This window comes from Lithobates pipiens, unplaced genomic scaffold, assembly GCF_037356315.1.
Source record: "Lithobates pipiens isolate NorthernLeopardFrog02 unplaced genomic scaffold, aLitPip1_a1.2 Scaffold_16, whole genome shotgun sequence".
NCBI classification, from domain to species: domain Eukaryota; kingdom Metazoa; phylum Chordata; class Amphibia; order Anura; family Ranidae; genus Lithobates; species Lithobates pipiens.
The window spans coordinates 45,723,472-45,751,221 of NW_027507748.1; the positions used below are offsets into that span (position 1 = coordinate 45,723,472).

General features: G+C 44.2%; 1 protein-coding gene across 2 annotated transcripts in view; it reads left to right on the forward strand.

Moving 5' to 3' along the window:
* C2CD2 (C2 calcium dependent domain containing 2) overlaps positions 1-27,750 on the forward strand; it is a 171,122-nt gene that overhangs the window by 46,373 nt on the left and 96,999 nt on the right. For both annotated transcript variants that reach the window (XM_077479840.1, XM_077479841.1), the window contains exons 3-4: positions 923-1,021; positions 24,717-24,836. In XM_077479840.1, the coding sequence (XP_077335966.1) occupies positions 923-1,021; positions 24,717-24,836 (219 nt within the window). The remainder of the gene's footprint in view (positions 1-922; positions 1,022-24,716; positions 24,837-27,750) is intronic.

A 27,750-nucleotide genomic window follows, 5' to 3' on the forward strand; every position in this document is an offset into this window, starting at 1 on the left:
TCCACTAGGTTTTAGTTAGGGGTATCGGAGTAATTCTTAATTCTAATTCCTTCAAAGATTTTGGCCAAATGTATTCTACTACGTGTTTTTGATCGCCATTTCCATGAATACATTGATCAGTGGGAAAGAGACCCTATGCTTTGACTTCTAAGCCCTTGTACACACGGTCGGACATTCTGACAACAAAATCCGTCGGATTTTGTACAACGGATTTTGTCCGAAACGGGTGTTACATACACACGGTCGGACAAAGTTGTCGTAAAATCCGATCGTACATAACGTGATGACGTAATTTCCTTACGACGGGACTACGTTCAGGCTAGTAGCCAATAGCTTTGGTCTAGGAATTTGATCTGAGCATGCGTGGCACTTTGTCCGATTGGAATTCTCTACACACAATCGGACAAAGTCCGATCGGATCATGTTGTCGGAAAGTTTTATAGCCCAGCTCTAAAACTTTGTCGGTCGGATATTCCAACGGAAAGAGTCCGATGGAGCCCACACACGGTCGGATTATCCGACAACATGGTCTGATCGGACATTTTCCATCGGAATATCCGACCGTGTGTACAAGGGCTAAGGATTCTGGTATCCAGGAGTTAGAAAAGGGGTGGTGTCCAGTGTCCAGTGGGTCTGCAAAGTAGGATTCTCCCGCATCCCTATTAAATAGGTAACAAAAAAAGGAGTGTTCCTCTTATTGGGACTTTAAATGGGGAAAAAATGGCTACTTGGGGTATACATGCGTATATAAATTTATTAGGAGTAAACCATAGAAGAAGAAATTGGTATCCAGCAGTGATCTTTAAATATCACAATTCCTAAAACTTTGCAAAACTTCCATATAATATGCTTTATGCTGCAGCCCATTCTATCTTGTGGCACTTTGCGGAATCCATCTGATTGTATTGTCTCCTCTGCTCAGGGTTCTCTGCGATTGATGTTTGAAGAGGACAATGGCCAAGCGCCCCTGGAGCTGTCTGTCAAGCAAGTAGCCAGCGTTGAAAAGTCCAATAATGTGAAGGTAAGGTGCGGCCCTCGCACATTGTGTATATTATAGAACTGAAATAATATGGTGATGAAGAAATGTTTTCTCCAGAACTTCCTTTTTGCCCCCCCCCAAAAAAAATAAAAACGGAACCTTTGCCTGTGTGTTGGCAAGATCTTCCTGAAGCCAGCCTTGGATTTGACTTGGCAAATTGTACCATGCTAATAGATTGGTATTCAGTAGATGTATTTAAAGAAGGATTCCAGGTGTGGATATTTTCTACATGATTAGGTTTGGTTTATCTTGAACTAATAGAACTACACTATATTTTCAAAAGTATTGGGACGTTTGCCTTTACACGCACATGAATTTTAATGGCATCCCAGTCTTAGTACGTAGGGTTCAATATTGAGTTGGCCCACCCTTTGCCGCTATAACAGCTTCAACTCTTCTGGGAAGGCCATCCACAAGGTTTAGGAGTGTGTCTATGGGAATGTTTGACCATTCTTCCAGAAGATCATTTGGGAGGTCAGGCACTGATGTTGAACGAAAAGGCCTGGCTCATAGTCTCTATTATAATTCATCCCAAAGGTGTTCTGTCGGGTTGCGGTCAGGACTCTGTGCATGCTAGTCAAGTTCCTCCACCACAAACTCGCTCATCCATGTGTTTATGGACCTTGCTTTGTTCACTGGTCCAATTCATTTGGTGGAGGGGGGATTATGGTGTGGGGGTTGTCCTTCAGGTGTTGGGCTTGGCCCCTTGGTTCCAGATGAGGGAGCTCTTAAGGCGTCAGCATACCAAGACATTTGGGACAATTTCATGCTGCCAACTTTGTGGGAACAGTTTGGAGATGGCCCCTTCCTGTTCCAACTTGGCTGCGCACCAGTGCACAGAGCAAGGTCCATAAAGACATGGATGAGCGAGTTTGGGGTGGAGGAACTGGACTGGCCTGCGCAGAGTCCTGAGCTCAACCCAATAGAACATATTTTTGATTAATTAGAACGGAGACAGCAAGCCAGGCCTTCTCGTCTAACATCATTGCCTGACCTGACAAATACGCTTCTGGAAGAATGGTCAAACATTCCCATAGACACACTCCTAAACCTTGTGGACGGCCTTCCCAGAAGAGTTGAAGCTGTTATAGCTGAAAAGGGTGGGACAACTCAATTTTGAATCCTATGGACAAAGACTGGGATGACATTAAAATTCATGTGCGTGTAAAGGCAAACGTCCCGATACTTTTGAAAATATAGTGTAGTTCTATTAGTTCAAGATAAACAAAACCTAAAGTGTAAGTGTGTGTGTGTGTGTGTGTGTATGTATGTATATATGTATGTGTATGTGTGTGTGTGTATATATATATATATATATATATATATACACACATATACACACATATAATATAATAATGAAGCTGCTTTGCTGGTGGTGATACTGATGAAGTTATTGCAAACTAATTTTCAAAGGCTTTTTTTTTTTTTTTTTTTAGCGATGTCAAGAATAATATATATATTTATTTTTTTTGGGCAAGTTACCACAACACCATTATCCCGTAGTTTTTATGATTAAAGATACAACTATGTTGGTGTCCCTTGTTAATTTTACTTTGTATTTTTTTTAAATGTAACTGCCTACTCCCAAACTGCCATTTGAAGTAAAACACACAGCCAAGTATTATTCTCCACAATTGTTTTTATTGTGCATTAAAAAAAAAGAAAACAAATAAATACAATTAGACATGCTATCCGCCAATAGAACTTAACCAAAAAGTGCATTCTATGCATCCATGCATATAGAAAATATACCAAATCAAATCGTTATTCAGCCCAAAAAATAAAATCAAAGCCTCATGCATGTGTCCTGCTTCTTAATATAGGGGGTCAACAATGATAAGATTTGGTGAAAGCAGGGGTCCGTCATCTGGAGATAATTTTCTGAAAATCATCCGGGTTATTCTCCTGGAGCTCCCGCAGCAAAGGCATATGACATAATTGGTCTTGATTAATAAAGCCATCACTTTTTGGTCCAAGAACTTCTCCTCCTCCTGTTCCTGGACTGGACTTGGGTCAAAGCAATAACTCCAAGGCCAATAATAAATAAAGAAAACAGAAATTCACCGCTCCAGGTTGATCCACCAACAGGCAATTGACTCTCCAGATAGGTGGGGGTTCCAGGTGCAGGCTGATTGCACAAGCCAAATATACACAAAACGAACAAAACTCTGGATAGCCGCACTCCGGATTGAGTAAAAAGTAAAAAAGCCTTTAATTCTTCAAGTAAAAACACTCCATATTACACCAAACATCACAGCAAAGGGAAACAAAAATTTACAACAAGATTTCGGACGCGTTTCACGCTAAAACCAGCGCTTACTCATAGATTACTCATGGTGTAATATGGAGTGTTTTTACTTGAACAATTAAAGGCTTTTTTACTTTTTACTCAATCCGGAGTGCGGCTATCCAGAGTTTTGTTCGTTTTCTGTACCAATAATAAATAACACATTATCTCCTCCGATTCCACAACATGTCTGGTTGATGAATGGCTGTTCAGCAACGAAATGAAAAGCGCAAATCAACACTCTCCAAACTTCTACTAACACAAAATTAGCAGAAGGAGCCCAAAGGGTGGCACTAAAGAGCTGAAAAACCACGTAGTACATCACTACGTTCGTGTTTGTTGGCCAACAATTCCTTGCCGTTTTGTATGCAAGACAAAATCCAGACACACACCTTCGGACAAAAGTCTGAGGTTTTGTCTGCGGAAAATCCGATCGTGTGTACGAGGCTTCAGGCTCGCGGTTACGGCACACTCTCACTGACCTTAATGGGCGAGTTGGACAGCTTGGCTCAGAGTTTCAGCGCACTCCTATTAACCTCAGTGGACTAATTTGATAGCTTTCATTTGGTTGTGGCACGCTCCCATTAACTTGAATGGGAGAGTGTGACAGCTTGGCTTGCTGTTGCGGCATGCTCCCATTGACCTCAGTGGACAAGTTTGAGTGGTGGTGTGCCGCCTGTCAGACTCTGTAGCTGTAGTTAAAATTGCCATGACTGCGGCATGTGTACAACCCCATCCGGGTGTAATGTTAGAATTTCAGTGGGTGGCTTTGGGAGGCAGTAAAACCGTGGCTCAGCCACCTGTTTTTACCAGCTGCTTGTATACAGAAAAAAAATCAGGTTGGCTCACCTGCCAGATAGGGCTGTGCTGCATGGCAGAGCTGTGTAAATCTTAGGACTGGATGGATACAAATAGGAAACCTTTGACGGGTAAAACAGACTCCCTTTTTTATGTATTCCGTCTGTATATTTAGCCGTTTGCTAGGAGCTCAGTTGTAACATTGTTCGATGTGGTGTCATTTTGTCCCCCTCCTATGTATTCGCTCCTCTCAAAGCCCCCCGAAACAATGTCACACCGACAGTTGGGTTGCAGACAACAATACTGGGACCCTTGGGGATCGAAGCGTTAAAAGGATTGAGGAGCCGCGCTGTACGGCTAGAAAAGGGATTACCGCGACAAAAGTAACTCCTGGTCGGCCCCGTCCTCCGGTGACCTAAAGAGACGTTTCCCCGCGCGCCAGGCTTGTGCGAGGTAAATGGGTGCGGTGTGTGGAGTGATTTGTGTCCGCTGCGGGAGCCTCGTACCTAAGGGCCTGGCACGCTGCCACCATCGCCTGCGCACTGCCATCAGCCACCCAGCGCTGCGGCTTCCCCCAACGCACTAATCGCCCATCTGTTCCTGAAAACAAGGCGCCGCTCAGTCACTCGGTCAGTCCCCCGTAAGTGGATTATGTGGAGTTTCACAAACGCCAGAACATCCTGCAAAGAATCCTATTAACTCTAATTACCCAGGATCCCGCTTTTCTTTTTAATAGAACAGTTTAGCACGTTTAGATTGCTTCTCTTACATCGTACACTATTCATTTTAAAGCGGTATTTAACCTAAAAGCAAACATTTTATTATATCGCTGCTTACAGTGCCTTGCAAAAGTATTCACACCCCTTGGCTGTTTACCTATTTTGTTACATTACAGCCTTTAGTTCAATGTTTTTTTTAATCTGAATTATATGTGATGGATCAGAACACAATAGTCTAAGCTGGTGAATTAAAATGATGAAAAAAAAAAAAAAAATATTATATATATATATATATATATATATATATATATATATATATATATATATATATATATATATATATATATATATATATATATATATATATATATATATATATATATATAATATATTTTAAAGCTATTTTTCAGAATTAAAAAACTGATAATTGGCATGTGTGTATGTATTCTCCCCCTTTGTTATGAAGCCCATAAAAAGCTCTGGTGCAACCAATTACCTTCAGAAGTCACATAATTAGTGAAATAATGTCCACCTGTGTGCAATCACGAGATCGAAATTTTGGTCGGAAAAAGCTCTGATGGTTTTCCCGACGGAATTCCGATGGGATTTTGCTCAAGCTGTCTTGCCTACACACGGTCACACCAAATTCCAACCGTCAAGAATGATCAGCTTTATGTAAAACCTTTATCCAAGAGGGGGAAAAAAACTGCTGTAACTGCTTAAAAAGTATTAGCTGGAGTTGGGCTTCAAATTGTTAGTGTATTGAAATCTTCTAATCCATCTAACACTACTTTTCCCTGATTTGTAGTAAAAAAAAATAGCACATACAGTGCCTTGCGAAAGTATTCGGCCCCCTTGAACTTTTTCAACTTTTTGCCACATTTCAGGCTTCAAACATAAAGATATAAAATTTTAATTTTTTGTGAAGAATCACCAACAAGTGGGACACAATTGTGAAGTGGAACGAAATCTATTGGATAATTTTAAACTTTTTTAGCAAATAAACTGAAAAGTGGGTCGTGCAAAATTATTCGGCCCCTTTACTTTCAGTGCAGCAAACTCACTCCAGAAGTTCAGCGAGGATCTCTGAATGATCCAATGTTGTCCTAAATGATTGATGGTGATAAATAGAATCCACCTGTGTGTAATCAAGTCTCTGTATAAATGCACCTGCTCTGTGATAGTCTCAGGGTTCTGTTGAAAGGGCAGAGAGCATCATGAAGACCAAGGAACACACCAGGCAGGTCCGTAATACTGTTGTGGAGAAGTTTAAAGCCGGATTTGGATACAAAAAGATTTCCCAAGCTTTCAACATCCCAAGGAGCACTGTGCAAGCGATCATTTTGAAATGGAAGGAGTATCAGACCACTGCAAATCTACCAAGACCTGGCCGTCCCTCTAAACTTTCAGTTCAGACAAGGAGAAGACTGATCAGAGATGCAGCCAAGAGGCCCATGATCACTCTGGATGAACTGCAGAGAACTACAGCTGAGGTGGGAGAGTCTGTCCATAGGACAACAATCAGTCGTACACTGCACAAATCTGGCCTTTATGGAAGAGTGGCAAGAAGAAAGCCATTTCTCAAAGATATCCATAAAAAGTCTCGTCTAAAGTTTGCCACAAGTCACCTGGGAGACACACCAAACATGTGGAAGAAGGTGCTCTGGTCAGATGAAACCAAAATCAAACTTTTTGCCCACAATGCAAAACGATATGTTTGGCATAAAAGCAACACAGCTCATCACCCTCAACACACCATCCCCACTGTCACACATGGTGGTGGCAGCATCATGGTTTGGGCCTGCTTTTCTTCAGCAGGGACAGGGAAGATGGTTAAAATTGAGGGGAAGATGGATGCAGCCAAATACAGGACCATTCTGGATGAAAACCTGTTGGAGTCTGCAAAAGACCTGAAACTGGGACGGAGATTTATCTTCCAACAAGACAATGATCCCAAACATACAGCAAAATCTACAAAGGAATGGTTCGCAAATAAACGTATCCAGGTGTTAGAATGGCCAAGTCAAAGTCCAGACCTGAATCCAATCGAGAATCTGTGGAAAGAGCTGAAAACTGCTGTTCACAAACGCTCTCCATCCAACCTCACTGAGCTTGAGCTGTTTTGCAAGGAAGAATGGGCAAGAATTTCAGTCTCTCGATGTGCAAAACTGATAGAGACATACCCCAAGCGACTTGCAGCTGTAATCGCAGCAAAAGGTGGCTCTACAAAGTATTAACGCAAGGGGGCCGAATAATTTTGCACACCTCACTTTTCATTTTTTTATTAGTTAAAAAAGTTTCAAAAATACAATAGATTTCGTTCCACTTCACAATTATGTCCCACTTGTTGGTGATTCTTCACAAAAAATAAAATTTTTATATCTTTATGTTTGAAGCCTGAAATGTGGCAAAAGGTTGAAAAGTTCAAGGGGGCCGAATACTTTCGCAAGGCACTGTGTGTATGTATGTATATATATATATATATATATATATATATATATATATATATATATATATATATATATATATATATATATATATATATATATATATATATATATATATATATATATATATATATATATATATATATAATTTATATAATATAGCTATAGCTATTTTTCAGAATTAAAAAACTGATAATTGGCATGTGTGTATGTATTCTCCCCCTTTGTTATGAAGCCCATAAAACGCTCTGGTGCAACCAGTTACCTTTAGAAGTCACATAATTAGTGAAATAATGTCCACCTGTGTGCAATCTAATGCCGCGTACACACGATCAAAATTTTGGTTGGAAAAAGCTCTGATGATTTTCCCGACGGAATTCCGATGGGTTTTCGCTCAAGCTGTCTTGCCTACACACGGTCACACCAAATTCCAACCGTCAAGAATGATCAGCTTTATTTATGTAAAACCTTTATCCAAAAGGGAACTTAAACTGCTGTAACTACTTAAAAAGTATAAGCTGGAGTTGGACTTCAATGTGTTAGTGTATTGAAATCTGCTAATCCATCCAACACTCCACTAACACTTTTCCCCTATTTGTAGTAAAAAAAATAGCACATATTACACACATTAGTCACACAATTAACCCCCTAGATGTTAACCCCTTTCTTAGCCAGTGTTGTTAGTACAGTGACAGTGCATATTATTAGCACTCATCACTGTACTGGTGTCAGTGGCAGTTAGTCGCCCCCCACCCCCACCCCCCCAGCGTTATTTGGTGTCAGATTTCCCGCCGCACTATTGCAGTCCCATTATAAGTTGCAGATCACCGACATTTTCAGTATAAAAAAAAGCGTGTGTGTGTGTGTGTGTGTGTATGTGTGTGTGTAATATAATGTATGTATATTTGTGTGTGTGTGTGTATGTATATGTGTGTGTGTGTGTGTGTGTGTATGTGTGTGTGTAATATAATGTATGTATATTTGTGTGTGTGTGTGTGTATGTATATGTGTGTGTGTGTGTGTGTATGTATGTGTATATATATATCTCTATCATAGTTTTATACATGCTATAATATATATATATTATAATTTTTTTTTTTTTTTTTTTTTTTGTAGCAAAATACATTTTGGCCTAAAATTTTGTGAAGAAATTAGATTTTTTTTTACTTTTACTTTTTTATTGAATGTTTTATGGCAAAAAAAAAAAGTTTTTTTTTTTTTTTCCAGGGTTTTTTTATTTATTTATTTTTGTTGTTTTTTTATTTTTTTTGTTTATCTAATGAAAACTAAAAATCCCAGCTGTGATCAAATGCCACCAAACAAAGCTCTATTTGTATGACTGCGCAATTGCTAGTTAAAGTACGTGCTGAATAGCAAAAAATGGCCTAATCATGAAGGGGTAAAACCTTCAGGAGCTGAAGTGGTTAAAGCGGACGTACAATCTGAAGGTTCTCACAAGCATGTTCTGGGGATAATGGTTGAACTGGGAAATGGGTTGTATCTATATTGGCAGATGCCTGGAGGCTCCCCCATTATAGAGAACAAATTGACAAGTTGATGGGCTTGGACTTTTTCCAGCAAGTCATTGCTGTTCTTCTGAGATAAGGCCGGTGTTGGGAACGTCTCTCTATTCCGCATACACAGGCACACTTGCCATTTGTGATCTTGCATTTCTATCTCTTGATAGTTCTATAGAAGGCTCAGTCTGCGCCCATCTGCCATCTTACATCTGTGGCTTCCATAAAGTGATCCTGTCCCCAGACCCTTAATTTTCGGCAAAATTTCCCATAAGATTATAGGCGTGTTTTTTTTGTTTTTTTTATGTATTTACCAGTGAAAGCCTTTCTTGTGTAGACATCCAAAGGCCCTGAGACTGCTTCTGGTTGCCACCATCTTGAATGAGATGTCAGCAGCTCAGACACCCGAGTCTGAGCATTAACCAGTGTTCACCAGAGCTCCTGATGGTGGTGATGGGTTTTTCTGGATGCTAGTACCAGATTGTGGTCCTCAGAATTTCCCCACCAGCAGGGGAGCAAGATGGGTTCCAGTAGCAGTTCTAACAGGGAGGGCTCAAGCAGGAGCATAGTCAGTAAACAAGCCAAATGTCAGTAACAAGTGATCATAGGTTGGACTTGAGCAGAAGCTTAGTCAAAGAATAGGCCAAAGGTCAGTAAGAAGTGGTCGTAGGTTGGACTTGAGCAGAAGCTTAGTCAAAGAATAGGCCAAAGGTCAGTAAGAAGTGGTCATAGGTTGGAATCGAGCAGAAGCTTGGTTGAAGAACTGGCCAAAGGTCAGTAAGAAGTGGTCGTAGGTTGGAATCAAGCAGCTTAGTCAAGGAACAGGCCAAAGAGCAGTAATGACTGGTAACAAAGATATGGATGAGAGCAGGAGAGACAAGAATGAGATATATTTGGCTGTCTGGAGAGAGCACAATAATCTGGCAAACAGGAAGTGTTAACTAAAATAGGAAATTCATGGGAGAAGCAAAGGGTTCAAGACAAACCAGGTTCAAGGCAAGATTGTTCAAGGATTTGTCTTTGTCCATGAAGCTGTCTAGCTTACCAAGTGGCTCAGCAAGAAGACATCGCCAGACACAGCAGAGGTCTGAGTTTCTGATACCCTCATTTGCTTCCTAATTAAACCTTTTTCCGCCTAGAGGAACCCTTGCATGTTCTGGTCTTTGGAAACTCTTGCTAAAACCAATTCATTGGTGACCAGCTGGAAGAATGCCTCCCTAGCAGACGGCTACAAAGGATTTTGATGTCATGCTGCTGGCTGTGCCGCCATCTTGGATGTGATGTCAGCAGACTCAGAGCTGTCACTCATTAATGCCCTTTCTAAATCTTCTTCATGTCTCGGGGGAACTCTTGCTAAAACAAATTCATTGGAGATCAGCTGGAAGGATACCCCCCCCTCCCCACCCCTACCATGATGACCAGAATGCCCCCCCCCCCCCAAACAAAAAGCTACAGTAAAATGTTGGTGTCATGCAACTGGCTATGCCAATAGGTGCTGGTCTGGGAGCTAAATGGAGGGTCAATCAGCCACAGCTCAAGGAACCGCTAACAACCACTGGAGCAGGGGTCTCAAACTGGTCAGCCTTCCAGCTGTGAAACTACAAGTCCCATGAGGCATTGCAAAGCTGACCGTTGCAAGCATAACTCCTACAGGCAGAGGCAGGATGGGACTTATAGTTTTGCAACAGCTAGAGGACCGCCAGTTTGAGACCCCTGCTCTGGAGGAACCCTAGTATTCCACAAAACCCTGATTTGAGAATGGACTGCTCTCTAGTATTCCCCCTAGCAGCTACATAGAAGGTAAGGGAGTGGTGGAGGAGCTGGGTCAGCACGGACATTAATCAGACACGTCCAGAAAGAGAGTGAGTTTTGAAAGGTGGAGGGAGGTGTAAAGATGGAAGGGGCTGTGCAAGACAATCAACATTTTCTAGAGTAGTCCTAGGTGGCGGGTCTCATCTCTAACTGTTAGCCCTTGTACACACGGATGGACATTCCGACGACAAAATCCGTCAGATTTTTTCCAACGGATTTTGTCCAAAACTGGTGTTGCATACACACGGTCGGACAAAGTTGCCGGAAAATCCGATCGTTCGGAGCGTGATGACGTTCGTTCGTTACAACGGGACTACGTTCAGGCTAGTAGCCAATAGCTTTGGTCTCGTAGTTTGATCTGAGCATGCGTGGCACTTTGTCCGATCGGAATTCTCTACAAACAATCGGACAAAGTCCGATCGGATCATGTTGTCGGAAAATTTTATATCCAGCTCTCAGACTTTGTTGGTCGGACATTCCGATGGAAAAAGTCCGATGGAGCCCACACGCGGTCGGATTATCCGACAACACGGTCCGATCGGACATTTTCCTTCGGAATGTCTGACCGTGTGTACAAGGGCTTAGATGTTAGTATGATATAGCAGTGTTTCTCAACTCCAGTCCTCAAGACGCACCAACAGGTCATGTTTTCAGGCTTTCCATTATTTTGCACAGGCGATTTGATCAGTTTCACTGCCTTAGTAATTACCACAGCCGTATCTTCTGAGGGAAATCCTGAAAACTTGACCTGTTGGGGCACTTTGAGGACTGGAGTTGAGAAACACCGTGATAAAGCACTGCATGTTATAAGAAGTTGGCTTTGTTTCATTTAGAAAGTACGTATTTTCACCTTTTTACCCGTACTGATTTATATATCGATGTTGCTGATCTCCTGCAGCCTTACCTGGGAGAAGTACGGAGCAGTGTAGTGGATGGACACTATAGAGTGTGGAGGTGAAAGGTACGGAGATAACAGAACAAGGACGGGCGTGGTACGGAGTTTATTCTATTATCAGTTCCTGCACCACCCAGGGACAAAGGCCTCTCCCACCCGTCTCTGCTGATCACCGCTCACCGATAACCTGTCTTTATCTGCATAATACATTTTTAACATTTCACAATTTGCAGCAACAGCAAATTTCATTTTTTTTCATGAATGTTTTTTACCTTCCATCATTAAATTGCCATCTTCAAGCTCCAGTGACTTTGTCTAGGCTACGGTGATGTCATCAGTCTGCTGCAGGCAGGAGAGGGCATTTCTTCAGTCTCCTCCTCTAGCGTTCAGACTGTAACATTGTAAATTTCTAGTAAGTCATAAAGTGGAACAGTCATTTTTTTTCAACTTTCCATCTATTAAATCCTCTGCCCTTGTTGTTTTAACTTTGGATAGTAAAACTTACTTTTTCTGCCAGTAAATACCTTATACAGCCCACTTCCTGTTTCTTGTCTGGTCATTAGCCTAGGCTTATGACATCATGCACAGCTCTCTCTCTTACTCTCATGAGTGTTTGCCAGGAAGAGGGCCAATGAGAGCTGCAGCGCTGGAGGTGTGCCTCTGTGTGTCTAAATCCAGGAAGTGAACAGGCAGCAGCTTCAGCTGCCCACAGTTAAAATGGCTGCAACCAGACTCAGTGGAGGGAGAGTTCTGCAGCATATTTGGCAAGTACAGAATAGCAGGTTATATAAAATAATCCACAAAGTGGTTGTAGGGAAGCTTCAGAATGGCAAAGATGTTTTTATTACAAATGATGTGAGCGCACTGCAGTTCCTCTTAGACCCCTTTCACACTGGGGCGTTTTTCAAAGCGCCTGTAAAGCATCTGCAATGCCAATGTAAAAGCCCGAGTGCTTTCACACTGAGGCGCTGCGCTGGCAGGGTGTCAAAAAAGTCCTGCAAGCAGCTTCTTTGCAGCGTTTTTGAAGCAGGGAATACAACGCTCCTAAAGTGCCCCCTTTCCATTGATATCAATAGGAAGCGCCTGAAAAGTGCCTGAAAAGCGTCTGCAAAGCGCTTTTGGCAACGACGCTTTGTGGGCGCTTTTAACCCTTTATTTGGCCACTAGCAGGGGTTAAAAGCGCCCCACTAGTGCTAGAAAAATGCTGGTAAAGCGCCGCTAGTTTAAGCAGCGCTTTACCAGCGTTTTTCGGGTGCTGGCAGTGTGAAAGGGCTCTTAAAGCACTTGGGCTTTCACATTGGGATTGCAGATGAGGCTTCTTTCAAGTGCTTTACAGGCGCGTTTTTTTAACACTAAAGCGCCTGAAAAATGCCCCAGTGTGAAAGGGGCCTTAAGGCAGGAGGCGGCAGCAGGGGCTGATCGGTGTCATATACCTGTGAGCACAGCCAAGAGCTGCATTGTCCCCAGGATTTTCATGTTATCGCTGAGCTAGGATCTCATTCCAGAAAGTAGATGGTAGCTCTGCATGACGCCCAAATAAAGATGGTGCCGTCCTTCTGGAGAGAAGAGCAGATGAAGGCTTTGTTGGGGGGGAATTTTGTGATCTTTGTGAGAGGTAATAAATGCGTGGAAGTGTTTTTCACTTTATTTAAAGCTGCCAATACACAGATTGAAATTCCTAATCCAATTTCTGATGTTCTCCATAGCCCCACACTGCAAGGCCTGACCCAGTTAGTGACATTGTGCCCCAGTCTGTCTTCTGCCCTCCCCCTGATTTCCGGGGACAGTCTCTGGTTTTGTAGCTTTGTTCTTGGAATGATCCCCGCTTCTGAAAATACATCAACTGAGCCATCAAGTCTCGTTTTCATATTGGAGTTCAATGTCGCATGTACAGTGCCTTGAAAAAGTATTCATACCCCTTGACATTTCCCACTTCTTGTCATGTTACAACCAAATGCATTAATGTATTTTATTGGGATTTTATGTGATAGACCAACACAAAGTATCACAGAATCATGAAGTGGTAGGAAAATGATAAATGGTTTTCAACTTTTGGGTGGGGGGTACATTTGTATGGTGCCCACCGGAGTCAATACTTTGTAGAACCTCCTTTCACTGCAATTACAGCTGCAAGTCTTTTTGGGGATGTCTCTACCAGCTTTGCACATCTAGAGAGGGACATTTTTGCCCATTCTTCTTTGCAAAATATCTCAAGCTCTGTCAGATTGGATGGAGAGAATCGGTGAACAGCAATTTTAAAGTCTTGCCACGGAGTCTCAATTGGATTTAGGTCTGGACTTTGATTGGGCCATTCTAACACATGAATATGCTTTGATCTAAACCATTCCATTGTATCTCTGGCTGTATGTTTAGAGTCGTTGTCCTGCTGGAAGGTGAACCTCCGCCCCAGTCTCAAGTCTTTTTCAAACAGGTTTTCTTCTAAGATTGCCCTGTATTTGGCTCCATCCATCTTCCCATCAACTCTGACCAGCTTCCCTGTCCCTGCTGAAGAAAACCATCCCCACCACATGATGCTTCCACCACCATGTTTCACGGTGGGGATGGTGTGTTCAGGGTGATGTACAGTGTTAGTTTTCCGCCACACATAGCGTTTTTTACTTTTAGGCCAAAAAGTAAAATTTTGGTCTCATCTGACCAGAGCCCCTTCTTCCACATGTTTGCTGTGTCCCCCACATGGCTTCTCACAAACTGAAAACAGGACTTCTTATGTTTTTTTTTTCAACAATGGCTTTCTTCTTGCCACTCTGTGACAAGGTCATCTAGAGTCCAGGGCGAACATGCAAAACTGTGCACCCACCCCCTCCTCAAGATATAGGAGCATACCCCATCACTCCTTCCTCCTTCCAACACAAATCCCCCTAAATCACCACTCCCAGCAACCCACTAAAATTTTCCCTCTGAGCACAAATCCTTCCCCACCCCAATTTTCCCCTCTTAGCAGAAGTACCCCCTGATCATCCCTACTTGCACAAATCTTCCTCCCAGCCCCCCCCCCCCCCCCCAAAACAAAAAACAAAAAAAAAACAATCCCCACCTAGCACAATTCCCCTCCCTCTCTACCATATCACCTCTTCTAGCACAGACCCCCCCCCCAAATACCCCTTCTGAGCACAAATCACCCCCCCCCCGTCCCTCCTTCCAACACAAATCACCACTCCCAGCAACCCCCACCCTCAATTTCCCCCTTCCAACACATCCTTCCCCACTCCAATTTTCCCCTCTTAGCAAAAATCCTCCTCCTAGTCCCACCCCCCTCCCCACATCACCTCTTTTGGCACAGACACCCCCCCCCCCCCCCCCCAAATACCCCTTCTGAGTGCATATCATCTTCACAAATCCCCCTAAAACACCACTCCTAGCACCCCCCACTCTCAAATTCCCCCTCCCAACACAACCCCCCCCCCCCCCCCATCTTACATGATACCACATTGCCCAGGGTTGGCCACCTCTGCTGACCACCACCCATTATTCCGGCCCAGCCGGAAAGCCTGAAACCAATAAAGGAAAGTGATTTTGGGGGACTGGTCTTGCAACTAGCAGGAAGCATTCTGGAGCAACGTATAAGCCAAGTATTACCTACTTTACTTACAATACTAGAACAGCCAAGAACTGCTCAGTCACCAAGATTAACATGATTGTGAAAGTGTTTTTGGAGGACCGGTCTTGCAGCTAGGAGGAGGCATGCTGGAGCTAAGTATGAGCTAAGTCTTGTTTAACTTGTAGTGGTAGAACAGCCAAGAACAGCTGCATGCAGTGCAATAGAGACCTCCGTCAGTGTCAAATGTGTGTCATTGCCCATCCCATGTGCTGATCTTCTTCAGGAACAATTGCAGCTCTGCTACAGTCGAAAAGGAGCAAAACCCATTTTCCTTCCTTACTTTGCATCATCTGCAGTCAGGACTGAAGTTTAAATGGTGGGAATAATGGCATCATGGCGCTGCTGTCTGCAGCATTCTTCCTGTGGGTCCAGGCCGGGAGGCGGAGCCTTGAAGCCCCGGGCTCAGAAGAAGTGGATTGAATGACTGCTCATCATTCAACCCAGGAGAGGAGTTGGATTGTTGAATATGCATAGAAGAGCACCGAGCGAGTATAGCAGCCAGAGCTGCCCAGTGATCCAGATTGTGGTAAAAACCAGACCTTCCATGGCAAAAGGAAGGTCCTCCCTTTTTTTTTTTTTTTTTTTTTTTTTACAATTTTGGTTTACAAATTGCTTTAAAAAAAAAAAAAAAAAAAAAAAGCAATTTGTAAACCAAAATTTCAACCAACTGTAAAAAAAAAAAAACAACAAAAAAAACGGCGTTATTACCTGGTAACTCACTTTCCAGGATGTCTTACAAGAGAGAAATGGCGCCGTCCTGGAAGATGACTCGGAAAACCTTTATTACCTGTTCACTTACTACAAGACTGCAGTCCATCCCATTGTAAAGCCCTTGTACACACGGTCAGACATTCCGACAACCAAATCCGTCGGATTTTGTCCGAAACTGGTGTTGCATACACATGATCGGACAAAGTTGTCAGAAAGTCCGATCATTCAGATGACGTTATTTCGTTACGACGGGACTACGTTCAGGCTAGTAGCCAATAGCTTTGGTCTAGGAATTTGATTTGAGCATGCGTGGCACTTTGTCCGATCGGAATTCTCTACAAACGATAGGACAAAGTTCATGTTGTCGGAAAATTTTATAGCCCAGCTCTAAAACCGATGGAGTCCACACACAGTCGGATTATCCGACAACACGGTCCTATCGGACATTTTCCATCGGAATGTCCGACCATGTGTACAAGGGCAGAGTGCAATCTCCTGGAGTTTGGGCTCATTCTTGCACTGGAGCTGAAATGTGCCTTAAAAGATCCAGAAATGTTTCCGTAAGCTTGTACTACAGGTATACACGCTAAAGCCGGTGTGAGCTCCTCCACCAAGGCAATGTTATGTCCTTATAAGTTGTCTTTCTGGTTCTCACTCTGTATTATTTTTCTCGGTGATTCTTCTTGATGGGGATCGGGTGTCTCCCATATAAACAATGGAAATTCCCAGCATACTAGGTGAGTTCCGGGCACCGAGAAATGTGATAGTTTAGATATCGGCTCTGTGTGCGCACTTCGCTCCCTCCCCCACTCTGCGCTGTATAGACATGTTTTCATTGAGTGTTCACACACAGACATATGCTGTTATACACACAGCAGACTGTGCCAGCAATCCAGTGCCAGCAGAAGTGAAACGCACAATACCCGCCACAAATCCTCCAATTCAGCTTGTCGCCGGCATCTGTATCTCCAGAAGAAACTTTTTTTTTTTTCCTTTCTTGAACGTTGAGGGACACCGTCATATACTGTCGGGTTATACTGATGCCTACAGGAGGAATGGACACTGGCAAAACAGACAATCTGTGGGTCAGCCCCGGATAACCCCTTTGTTACCCATCATGCATCAGTTTGTAGCAAGCCAGTACCAAGGGCATGATCAAAAAACGGAGGCATAGGACCTGTGTCCTCCAATGGACTCCAATGGAAGAGGATTTTCGGGCTTGTTTAGACTTGCAGTTAGGAGACATTAAAAAAAGATGCAGTTGAGCCAGTGGCATATCATCCATGGGTGCAGGGTGTTCACTGAGCTCTGACCCACACTACATCCATGGATGGTCCGTCCCTGGTTGGTACCTCCTGCAGCAGGTGAAATTTGACAGGGGTGATGGATGTGCCGGTGGGGGCAGTTATAAGCTCCGACCTCCCTTTATGGCTTTCAATTAAGCTTGATTGAGAGCCATAAAATGCTTTGTAAACTGCCCCCACCACTGAAAGCCATTGGTGCTTGTAACTGCCCCCCCCCCCGCACCGATCACACCCGACTGTCCTCCTGTGTTTTCTTTTCTGGCCCTCCTGTGTTGTCCTCAGCCCCCTCCATGTGTCCTCCTTGTGTCCTCTCTCGTCCCCCCCCACTGTCGGTTTCCCTCCTCTCCTGCCGGCTTCTGCGGGGGATGTGTCAGAATGGAGAGCGGAGGATGGGGTCAGAAAATATATAATTTACCACCCCTATTTTTCTGAATGAGCATAGTCAGTGAGTCCATACACTCCATACTCCTCTCCCTGCACATACAACCCACCTCCATATACTCGGCACTCCTCAACTGCACATAGCAACCACCATACACTCCATACACCTCTCTCTGCACATACAGCCCCCACCATACACTCTGCACTCCTCTCCATGCACATACTGCCTACCGCCATACACTCCATACTTCTTTCCCTGCACATACTACCCACCACCGTACACACCGCACTTCTCTCCATGCACATACTACCTATCTACATACACTCCATACACCTCTCCCTGCACATACTGCCCACCACTGTATACACCGCCCTCCTCTCCCTGCACCTACTACCCACCACCGTATCAGTTGGAGGAATAGTGCCTCATCGTTTGTATTAGTAGAATGAATAGTGCCCCGTCATTGCTATTAGTGGGAGGAATAGATTCCCACCATTGGTATTAGTGGAAGGAATAGTGCCCCATCATTGGTATAAGTGGGTGGAAAACTACCCCATCGTTGGTTTCAGTGGGAGGAATCATGCCCCACCATTGGTATCAGGGTAGGATTTCTCCCACTATCATTGATATCAGTGGCCCATCATTGGTGTTATTGGAGGAATCGTGTATTAGTGGCAGGGATTATGCCCCATCATTGGTATCAGTGGGAGGAATCGTGCCTTATATCAGTAGGAGTTCTAAAGCCCCAAGGGCCAGATCAAGGCAAGCAAATGGCTGCATCTGGCTTGTGAGCCACAGTTTGAAGGACACTGTTCTAGAGGGATCCCACAGGTATGGTACATGCATTGTTACATTGGTCCAAGCGGGACCAACAAATAACAAAACTACGGTATATAAAAATTTCCATGCATGGCGTTCATCTTTAACCGATTGCCGACCGCCTCACGCCAATATGTCAAAACTAACGTACCTGTACATTGCAATTTAAGAGGCGGCCAGCGCATGCCGCCGGCAAGCTCCGTGAGTCGGATCCCTGGTCCTGCAGACTCGATCGCCGAGGGGATACCCACGATCGCCTCATGGGGAGGAAGAACGGGGAGATGCTAATGTAAACAAGCATCTCCCCGTTCTGCCTAGAGACAGTGTCACTGATCACCACTCCCTGTCATCGGGAGCAGAGATCAGTGATGTGTCACACGTAGCCACGCCCCCCACAGTTAGAATCACTCCCCAGTACACACTTAACGCTTACCCCGCCCCCTAGTGGTTAACCCCTTCACTGCCAGTGTCATTTACACAGGATTCGGTGCATTAGCACTGATTGCTGTATAAATGACAGTGGTCCCAAAAATGTGTCAAAAACGTCTGTGTCCGCCATAATGTCGCAGTCACAATAAAAATCGCTGATCGCCGCCATTACTACTAAAAAAATAAATATATTAATAAAAATGCCATAAAACTACCCCCTATTTTGTAAACGCTATAACTTTTGCGCAAACCAATCAATAAACGCTTATTGCGATATTTTTGGTAAAAAAATAAAAAAAATATGTAGAAGAATACTTATCTGCCTAAACTGAGGGGAAAAAAAATTGTGATATATTTTTGGGAGATATTTATTATAGCAAAATGTAAAAAATAGTGCGTTTTTTTTATTTTTTATTTTTATTTATTTAGTTCTTTTTTTTTTTCTTCCAAAAGTGTTGCTCTTTTTGGTTATAGCACAAAAAATAAAAACCGCAGGGGTGATCAAATACCACCAAAAGAAAGCTCTATTTGTGGGGAAAAGGACGTCCATTTTGTTTGGGAGCCACGTCGCACGCGCAATTGTCAGTTAAAGCGACGCAGTGCTGAATCGCAAAAAGTGCTCTGGTCAGGGAGGGGGTACATTTTCTTCCAGGGCTGAAGTGGTTAAAGAGCACCTTGTACCAACGTTACAATTGTCCTTTTAGCCCCATGCACATCACTCTTCAGGTTACTTTGTAAATACAAAGAACTAAAAGTATTTCAACCAATAGAAACCCAGAGTTTTAAATAAAATACAGTATATGCAGAATTGTAAAGGGTTTTTGTATTTTTTTTATTTTTTTTTAATGTGAATGGACACAGCACAGATACACAGTAGTTATTTATGGGCGCAGGGCATGTTTGGCGTGATGCCAGTTCTGGACACGGTGTCAGCCATGAAAGTGGTTCACATGACCTCTGCGGATGTCTCCGGAGATCTGCCAGTGACTGCGATTCGTCCCCGGAGATTTCACGGTTCCTGTGCGTCCGTCTGCAGCATATCTCTGTAGACCTTGTTAGAAGGATAATGGAATACGTCTGCTTGGTGTATCGCGGAAAGAATCGGCGAGGGAGTTCTCAGATGAAATATACAGATGGACCAGAAGAGCGCTGCATATCCTCCACCATGTGCGCAGACTGACCGTGATGTTATATTCCCATGGAAACCGTTTATAAAATATGCTCAGACGGGGAGTCTTTAGCCATTGAGCTGTCGGTGCTGTGCTGGAAATTATATTCGTAATCGAACAATATGAACATTGTGCAATGAGGGACGTTTAACGCTGAACCTAGGAGGGATGTGTATTGCTGAAGTAGGTCCAGCTTGGCACTATATGTAAGTTTGCATATACATAGTTACATAGTTAGTAAGGTTGAATAAAGACACCAGTCCATCCAGTTCAACCTGAGTGAGTGTCTACAATTGTCCCCATCCCTCTACATTGCACACTCACATTGGTCCCTACCCTCAAGGAGCCCACAATCCAAGGTCCCCATTTATATACTAGGGCCAATTTTGGACAGAAGCCAATTAACCTACCTGCGTGTCTTTGGAGTGTGGGAGGAAACCGGAGTACCTGGAGGAAACCCACACAGGCAGAACATGCAAACTCCAGGCAGGGAGTGTCGTGGTTTGGATTCGAGCCAGCAACCCTTTTTACTGCTAGGCGAGAGCGCTAACTACTATGCCATTGTGCCGCCCATAATCTCATACCAGATGGGCCTCTGGGGAAGGCAACCATCACTGTAGTAGTTGGCACTCCATATGGTGATATCTGAAATCCTCCAAGTCCTGTGCTCAGGGGCTTTCTCTTTTGCACACTGGCCAATAGTGGCTTGGCACCAGTGCCATTCACAGAGCGCCTTGTATTTCCAATACACAGAATTCCCCTGATTGGATAAGGTGGACATTGGGTCATCACCATCCATCCACGTCACTTTGACCAATCGGAGATCTCCTTGTGTTCACAAAATACAAAAAAAGGCGTTCTGTGAACAGAGACGGCTCTCAATGAGGGATCCACTGTGGTCAATGTGCAGAGGGAAAGCCACCCACATAGAAACAGAAACATAATCCATAGCCAAAAACCGTGGCTTTCGCTGTAGTAGTGCCAACTACTACAGTGATTGTCAGCTTCTCCAGCAGTCCATCAGATATGGGATAGAGCTGCACAATTAACCGTTAAAAGATTGTGATCTCGATTTGACCCCCCCCCCCCCCCCTTACAAGATCTTAGAGTGGAGGGCCACCCCCAAAAAAAAAAAGCATTAATAATCTTTAAAAAAAGAAAAAAATTTCACTTACCTGAAACCGCTGTTGCTAGGCAGTCTTCCTAATCTGCCTCTTCCTATTCCGCGACGCTTCCTCCTCTTCGGTGAGCGTCCCCATTGCCTTCTGGGACGTGTGTGTGTCCCGGAAAACAATGGGGCCATTCACAAAGCGACGTACGCAGTAGGAAACGGGCTGAGGAGGCGCAAGGCTCCACTGCCTGTTTCCCTTCGTTAAGATGGACGGATCGGCCTCAGACTGGCCGACATCGCCGGATCACTGGACAGGTAAGTGTCCTTATTAAAAGTCAGCAGCTACAGCGTTTGTAGCTGCTGACTTAAAAAAAAAAAAATAATGTATTGGCACGCCCCTTTAAAGGAGTTGTAAAGGCAGAAGGTTTTTCATACAATGCATTAAAACAAAAAACCTTCTGTGTGTAGCAGCCACCCCAACACCCCCCTAATTACTTACCGGAGCCCTATCTCTCTCCAGCAATGTCCACGAATGTCTAAGCTGTCCGGGACACTCCTGATTGGCTGAGACACAGCAGCGACTGTCAATCAGCCAGCCAATCAGGGGAGAGAGGGGCCGGGTCGGGGCTCCGTGTCTGAACACACAGAGCTGTGACTCGGCTCGGGTACCCCCATAGCAAGCTGTTGGCTGAGGGGGCACTTGATAGGAGGAGGAGCCAGGAGCAGCAAAAAGGGACCCAAGAAGAGGAGGATCGGGGCTGCTCTGTGCAAAACCAACTGCACAGAGGAGGTAAGTATAGCATGTTTGTTATTTAAAAACAAAACAAGAGAGCGCCCATCCACCCTAGTGTAATGCTGTTTATACAGACAAGAATAAAAACACTTGCAGCCAATGCACTCACATTTAAAAGGCAATGAAACGGCGTGTTTATAAGTGACTTCTCCTCTCCTGGGCCGTCTCTGCAAGATGTAAGGGAAATCTGTGAGCCGAGAGACCCGATCACCACGGTAAACTGCCAGGACACCGCTCCGGTGCCCCCACTCTACTGCACATGCGCCAGAACCAGCCAGCGGTGATGAAAGCAGACCGTGACACGGGGAGGTAGACACTAGATGTCTGCTTGCTGGGATTGCTATGACAATGCGTTTTGGGGGCGTGGCCTCCTATATTGAGTCACGCCCACACCATAATGGAACAGCTCCTTATATACTTTTTTTTTACCAATTAACAAATCAATCCTCTATACAAGTTTGTGTATATGTAAATGTAATGCTGAAGCCAGTGGCGGTTGGTGCTAAATATTTGGGGGGGGGGGGGGGGGTGCGGCAAACTAACAGCAACCCCCATGGAATGGAAGAGTCGGGGGTCATTGTTTCTCCTTCCGACTGAACGGGAAGTCCTAAGACTCCCTGACCAATCGGGTCTCAGAACCCGCTTGCTAATTAACTGGGGGGGGGATAGGGACAGGGAGAGAAGAGAGGGAGGTGAGGGACCCCCGAATCGATCTCCCAGGGAATACCCAGCTGCTCAGCCCCACAGAGGCAGGGAGAGCTGTACTTACCAGTCCTGCAGAGCTGGGAGACATTCCATCACAGACCCACTCTGCGCTCAGTACGGGGTGCCTGCTGGCCCGGCACACTGTGATGCAGACATCAGTAGCCCGGTCATATGTGTGCCCCGGAGCATTAAAGCTCACTGACCACCTCTGGAGCCGAGGTACGTTGTGGCCGACCCAGCGCATAGCTCTGGTCTGCACACGCTCTCTGGCCAGGCTGGGGAGACTACAAAGATTAGGGCAGGGGTTGACAAATTTGCTTGGAATCTAGGAGCCAGCTTAAAAAGTTAGGAGCCAGGTCCGTGACGGCGATCCGGACCTGTCCCTGGCCTGACATGGAGACGAGTGAGGGGAAGATAGCAGCGCAGCCGCCGCCCCCCCCCCCCCCGTCTCCAAGTCATTGCCCATAGCTCTTAGAGGGACATTTTATTTATTTATTTTTTTCAAATTACAATTTTTTTTTCAATTGCATTTTAGTGTAAATATGAGATCCGAGGTCTCTCTGACCCCAGATCTCATATTTAAGAGGACCTGTCATGCTTTTTCTATTACAAGGGATTTTTACATTCCTTGTAATAAGAATAAAAGTGACACAACATTTTTTTTAAAAGAACAGTGGAAAAAAAAAAAAAAAAAAGTTAAAATAAGAAGAAAAAATAATAATTTTTAAACGCGCCCTGTCCTGCCCGCATATAAAAATCGGTGTTCGAACCACACATAGGAGGTAGCGCCGTGATCGGTAGAGCGAGAGCAATAATTCTAGCCCCAGAACCTCCTCTGTAACTCAAAACGTGCAACCTGTAGAATTTTTTTAAACGTCGCCTATGGAGATTTTAAAGGGTAAAAGTTGTCATCATTCCACGAGCGGGTGCAATTTTGAAGCGTGACATGTTGGGTATCAATTTACTCGGCGTAACATTATCTTTCACAATATAAAAAATAATTGGGCTAACTTTACTGTTGTCTTATTTTTTTATTAACTAAATTATTTTTCCCAACAAAAGTGCGCTTGTAAGTCCGCTGCACAAATACGGTGTGACAGACAGTATTGCAACAACCACCATTTTATTCTCTAGGGTGTTAGAATAAAAATTATATATAATTTTTAGGGGGTTCTAAATAAAGAGAAGAAGAGGCAGGTAATATAAAACAGGCAGAGGAAGCTTTATTAGCATTGCTGGTTTGTCATACCAACGGCGACCACAAGAGGGCGCTAGATTCCAGAAGGAATCATAGGACCGCAGAAGGCCTCAAAGCTGCGGCCTAAATTTTCGGCCGCCGGCGGAACGGCCCGACGCGATCACGCTGGGGGGGTCCACAGAGACAGGATACCCCCAGCTGTGCTGCCCCAGGCGCGAGGTCGCTATTTCTAGTCGCAAATGCGACCTGGCGCCCGGGTTTTGGTCGAGCCCTGGATTAGGGTATCCAGCCTGTCACCCAGCCGGCTGTTGATAGCAGATCACAGGATCTTTAGTCTTGCTCAAAAAGCCAAGCTTCTGCAACAAAAAATCCGGACCGATGGGCCCGCAGGGTTCCTAGGTCCTTCTCCTTCACTGGGCAAAATAAAAACTGAGGACTGCATGGCAGCCTGGGGGGTTGTTACCTAAGGGACCGCCCCTTGGTATAAATAGTATAATGTATAAATAGTCATGGTTGCTTGTCGTCCCACTACCTGTTGTCACTGATGTGTACTCTGTCACTCCTGGCTTGGTACCTTTTTAAGATGGGCACTTGGGGAGGGGTCACATTCCTGATAATAAGCCGTTCCTTAAAATGTTCTTAAGAATCGTGATCTTTATTCTAAGCAAAAATATTGTGATTCTCGGTTTATCCAGCATTGTGCAGATCTAATATGGAATATTGCTACTTACTGTAGATCGTGCCAAGCTGACCCAATGAAAGTATACAATACATATCATACCTGGAGTTCAGGTTTAAAGGATTTTTTTTTTTTTTTTACGTTTTTGTGTAACTTTAAAGATTAGCTTAGTAGTAATAAACCCTCTTCTTTTTTTTAAATTACATTATTAATATCGCAAACTTGCACAAGGCAAATAGGAGGAATTCTTTGCCTAACTTGTACTTTTCTCTTCTTTTTCCAGGTTGTATCATGTTCCTTGGTAGGGGAGGCGATACAGTTTGCAGTACGAGTTACCCGCACCGTCCCCGCCAACTCCGGGTGCCAGGTTTACAGTGTGCGCATCACCCCGCTTCTCATAAATGTAAGTCCGCACTTATTCATTTATTTTATTTGTAAATAAAAATAGGCAATGTAAGCCATCTTTAAACTGCAGTTTTCCGTTTTGGCACATGTCAGGTGGTGCGGATGGGATGCAGCCTGACCAATGGTGAACTGAGCAGTTTTCCAATCTGTAGACAGGGGGGGCCAGTGTTGCCATGCTCAGAATGATCCAACACAGGGACTCATCTCTTTTCAGACTAAAAGCTTTCATCCCAAAATGGGGCCTCTTAGCGTGGTACAAGTGCTGTGGTATCTCTTTAGATAAGCCATATTACTCTGGGAATCCTTTATCTTGTATGTGCTGCCTGTGGGTACATAGTATTGGCTATAGCAGTGGTTCTCAATCTCAGGTCCTCAACTACTCCAACGGGCCATGTTTTATGGTTTTTCCTTTACTTTGCACAGCTGCTTTAAATCAATATCAATGACCTGGTATTAGGAGCTCTTTTATCTACAGGGGGGAGAGTATTTTATCCCCTGCTGATTTTGTGAATTTGCCCACTGACAAATGATCAGTCTATAATTTTAGTGGTAGGTTTATTTTAAAAGTGAGAGACAAAATAACAAAAATACCCATAAAAAAGCATTTCAAAAAGTTATAAATTGAATTGCATTTTAATGAGTGAAATAAGTATTTGATCCCTGCGCAAAACATGACTTAGTACTTGGTGACAAAACCATTGATGGCAATGACAGAGGTCAGACGTTTCTTGTAGTCGGCCACCTGATTTGCACACATCTCAGGAGGGATTTTGTCCCATCTTTGCAGGATCCTCTCCAAGTCATTATTAAGGTTTTGATTAAGATCTGGAGACTGGCTAGACCACTCTAGGACCTTAATGTGCTTCTTCTTGAGCCACTCCTTTGTTGCCTTGGCCTTGTGTTTTGGGTCATTGTCATGCTAGAATACCCATCCATGACCCATTTTTAATACCCTGGCTGAGCCCAAGATTTGACGGTACATGACCCGGTCCATCATCCCTTTGATGCGGTGAAGTTGTCCTGTCCCCTTAGCAGAAAAATGTTCCCAAAGTATAAATGTTTCCACCTCCATGTTTGATGGTGGGGATGGCGTTCTTAGGGTTATAGTCAGAATTCCTCCTTCTCTAAACACGGCGAGTTGAGTTGATGCCAAAGCACTCGATTTTGATCTCCATCTGACCACAACACTTTCACCCAGTTCTCCTTTGAATCCTTCAGATGTTCATTAGCAAACTTCAGACGGGCTGTATATGTCCTTTCTTGAGCAGAGTGACCTTGCGGGCGCTGCAGGATTTCAGTCCTTCATGGCGTAGTGTGTTTCTTGGTAACATGTTCCCAGCTGCCTTCAGATCAATGACAAGATTCCCCTGTGTAGTTCTGGGCTGATTCCTCACCGTTCTCATGACCATTGAAACTCCATGAGGTGAGATCTGTCATGGAGCCCCAGACTGTGGAAGATTGACAGATATTTTGTGTTTGTTCCATTTGCGAATAATCGCACCAACTGTTGTCACCCTCTCACCAAGCTGCTTGGCCATGGTCTTGTAGCCCATTTCAGCCTTGTGTAGGTCTACAATCTTGTCCCTGCCATCCTTGGACCGCTCTTTGGTCTCGGCCATGGTGGAAAAATTGGAATCTGCTTCTGTGGACAGGTGTCTTTTATACAGGTAACAAGCTGAGATTAGGGGCACCCCCTTTAAGAGAGTGCTCCTAGTCTCAGCTTGTTACCTGTATAGAAGACACCTGGGAGCCGTAACTCTTTCTGAGTGATGGGGGAACAAATACTTATTTCACTCATTAAAATGCAAATCAGTTTATAACTGTTTTAAATGTGTTTTTCTGGATATTTATGTTGTTCTGTCTCTCGCTGTTGAAATAAACCTACCATTTAAAATTCTAGACTGATCATTTTTGTCAGTGGGCAAATGTACCAAAATCAGGGATCAAATAATCTTTTCCCCTCACTGTAAGGCAAGTTCGCAAAACATGGCCCGTTGGGGGTACTGAGGTTGACAAACACTGGGCTAATGGGTCAAAAGTGCTGAAAGTGTTGGCTTTGTAGCACCTTTATATGGTCTCCACTGGGCCCAAACACTTGGCTGTTTTGTACTTTCTGGCCTTGTCGGAACCTGCCCTCCCTTACATACCTATTGGACCACAGCTCTAATTGGCTGCCTCAATGGACAACAGAAGTGTGTGGAAGGCAGGGGTGGGTAAGCGTTTGGCACTACCTGGCATTGCAAAAAAATAGACCCAATCAGACCAGCCAGGCTTTCTAGCACAGTTTGGGAACTAAAAGCTTCAGCAGATCTGTGTAGGTTTATATGTGGAACCCTTTACAACCTCACCTTCCCTATGTCACCACTGCGCCTGTATTCCCATTCTCACTATTATGCCTAAAACCTCCCCCCACCGCGCACTCGCACCATCACTGCTGACCCCAATCGCCTGTCCCATTCCCCCCGCCCCCCGTACCACATCTACGCTTTCACCACTGTGCCTGGCCCACATCCTTCCCTCTGCTCTCACCGCCTTCTTTCACATGTTACCACTTTACCCGCTACTACACCATCGCCCACCCCAGCCATCGCTTACACAGCACCAATGCATATCTAAGCACTCGCCACCACTGTATCAGTGCAAACGTCAGTACTCTATAGATCAGGGGTGTTAACCACTTCAGCCCCAGAAGGATTTACCCCCTTCTTGACCAGAGCACTTTTGTGATTCGGCACTGCGTTGCTTTAACTGACAATTGCACGGTCGTGCGACATTACACCCAAACAAAATGTATGTCTTTTTTTTCCCCTCACAAATAGAGCTTTCTTTTGATGGTATTTGATCACCTCTGTGGTTTTTACTTTTTGCTATAATAAATATCCCCAAAAATAAATGTTTTCCTCAGTTTAGGC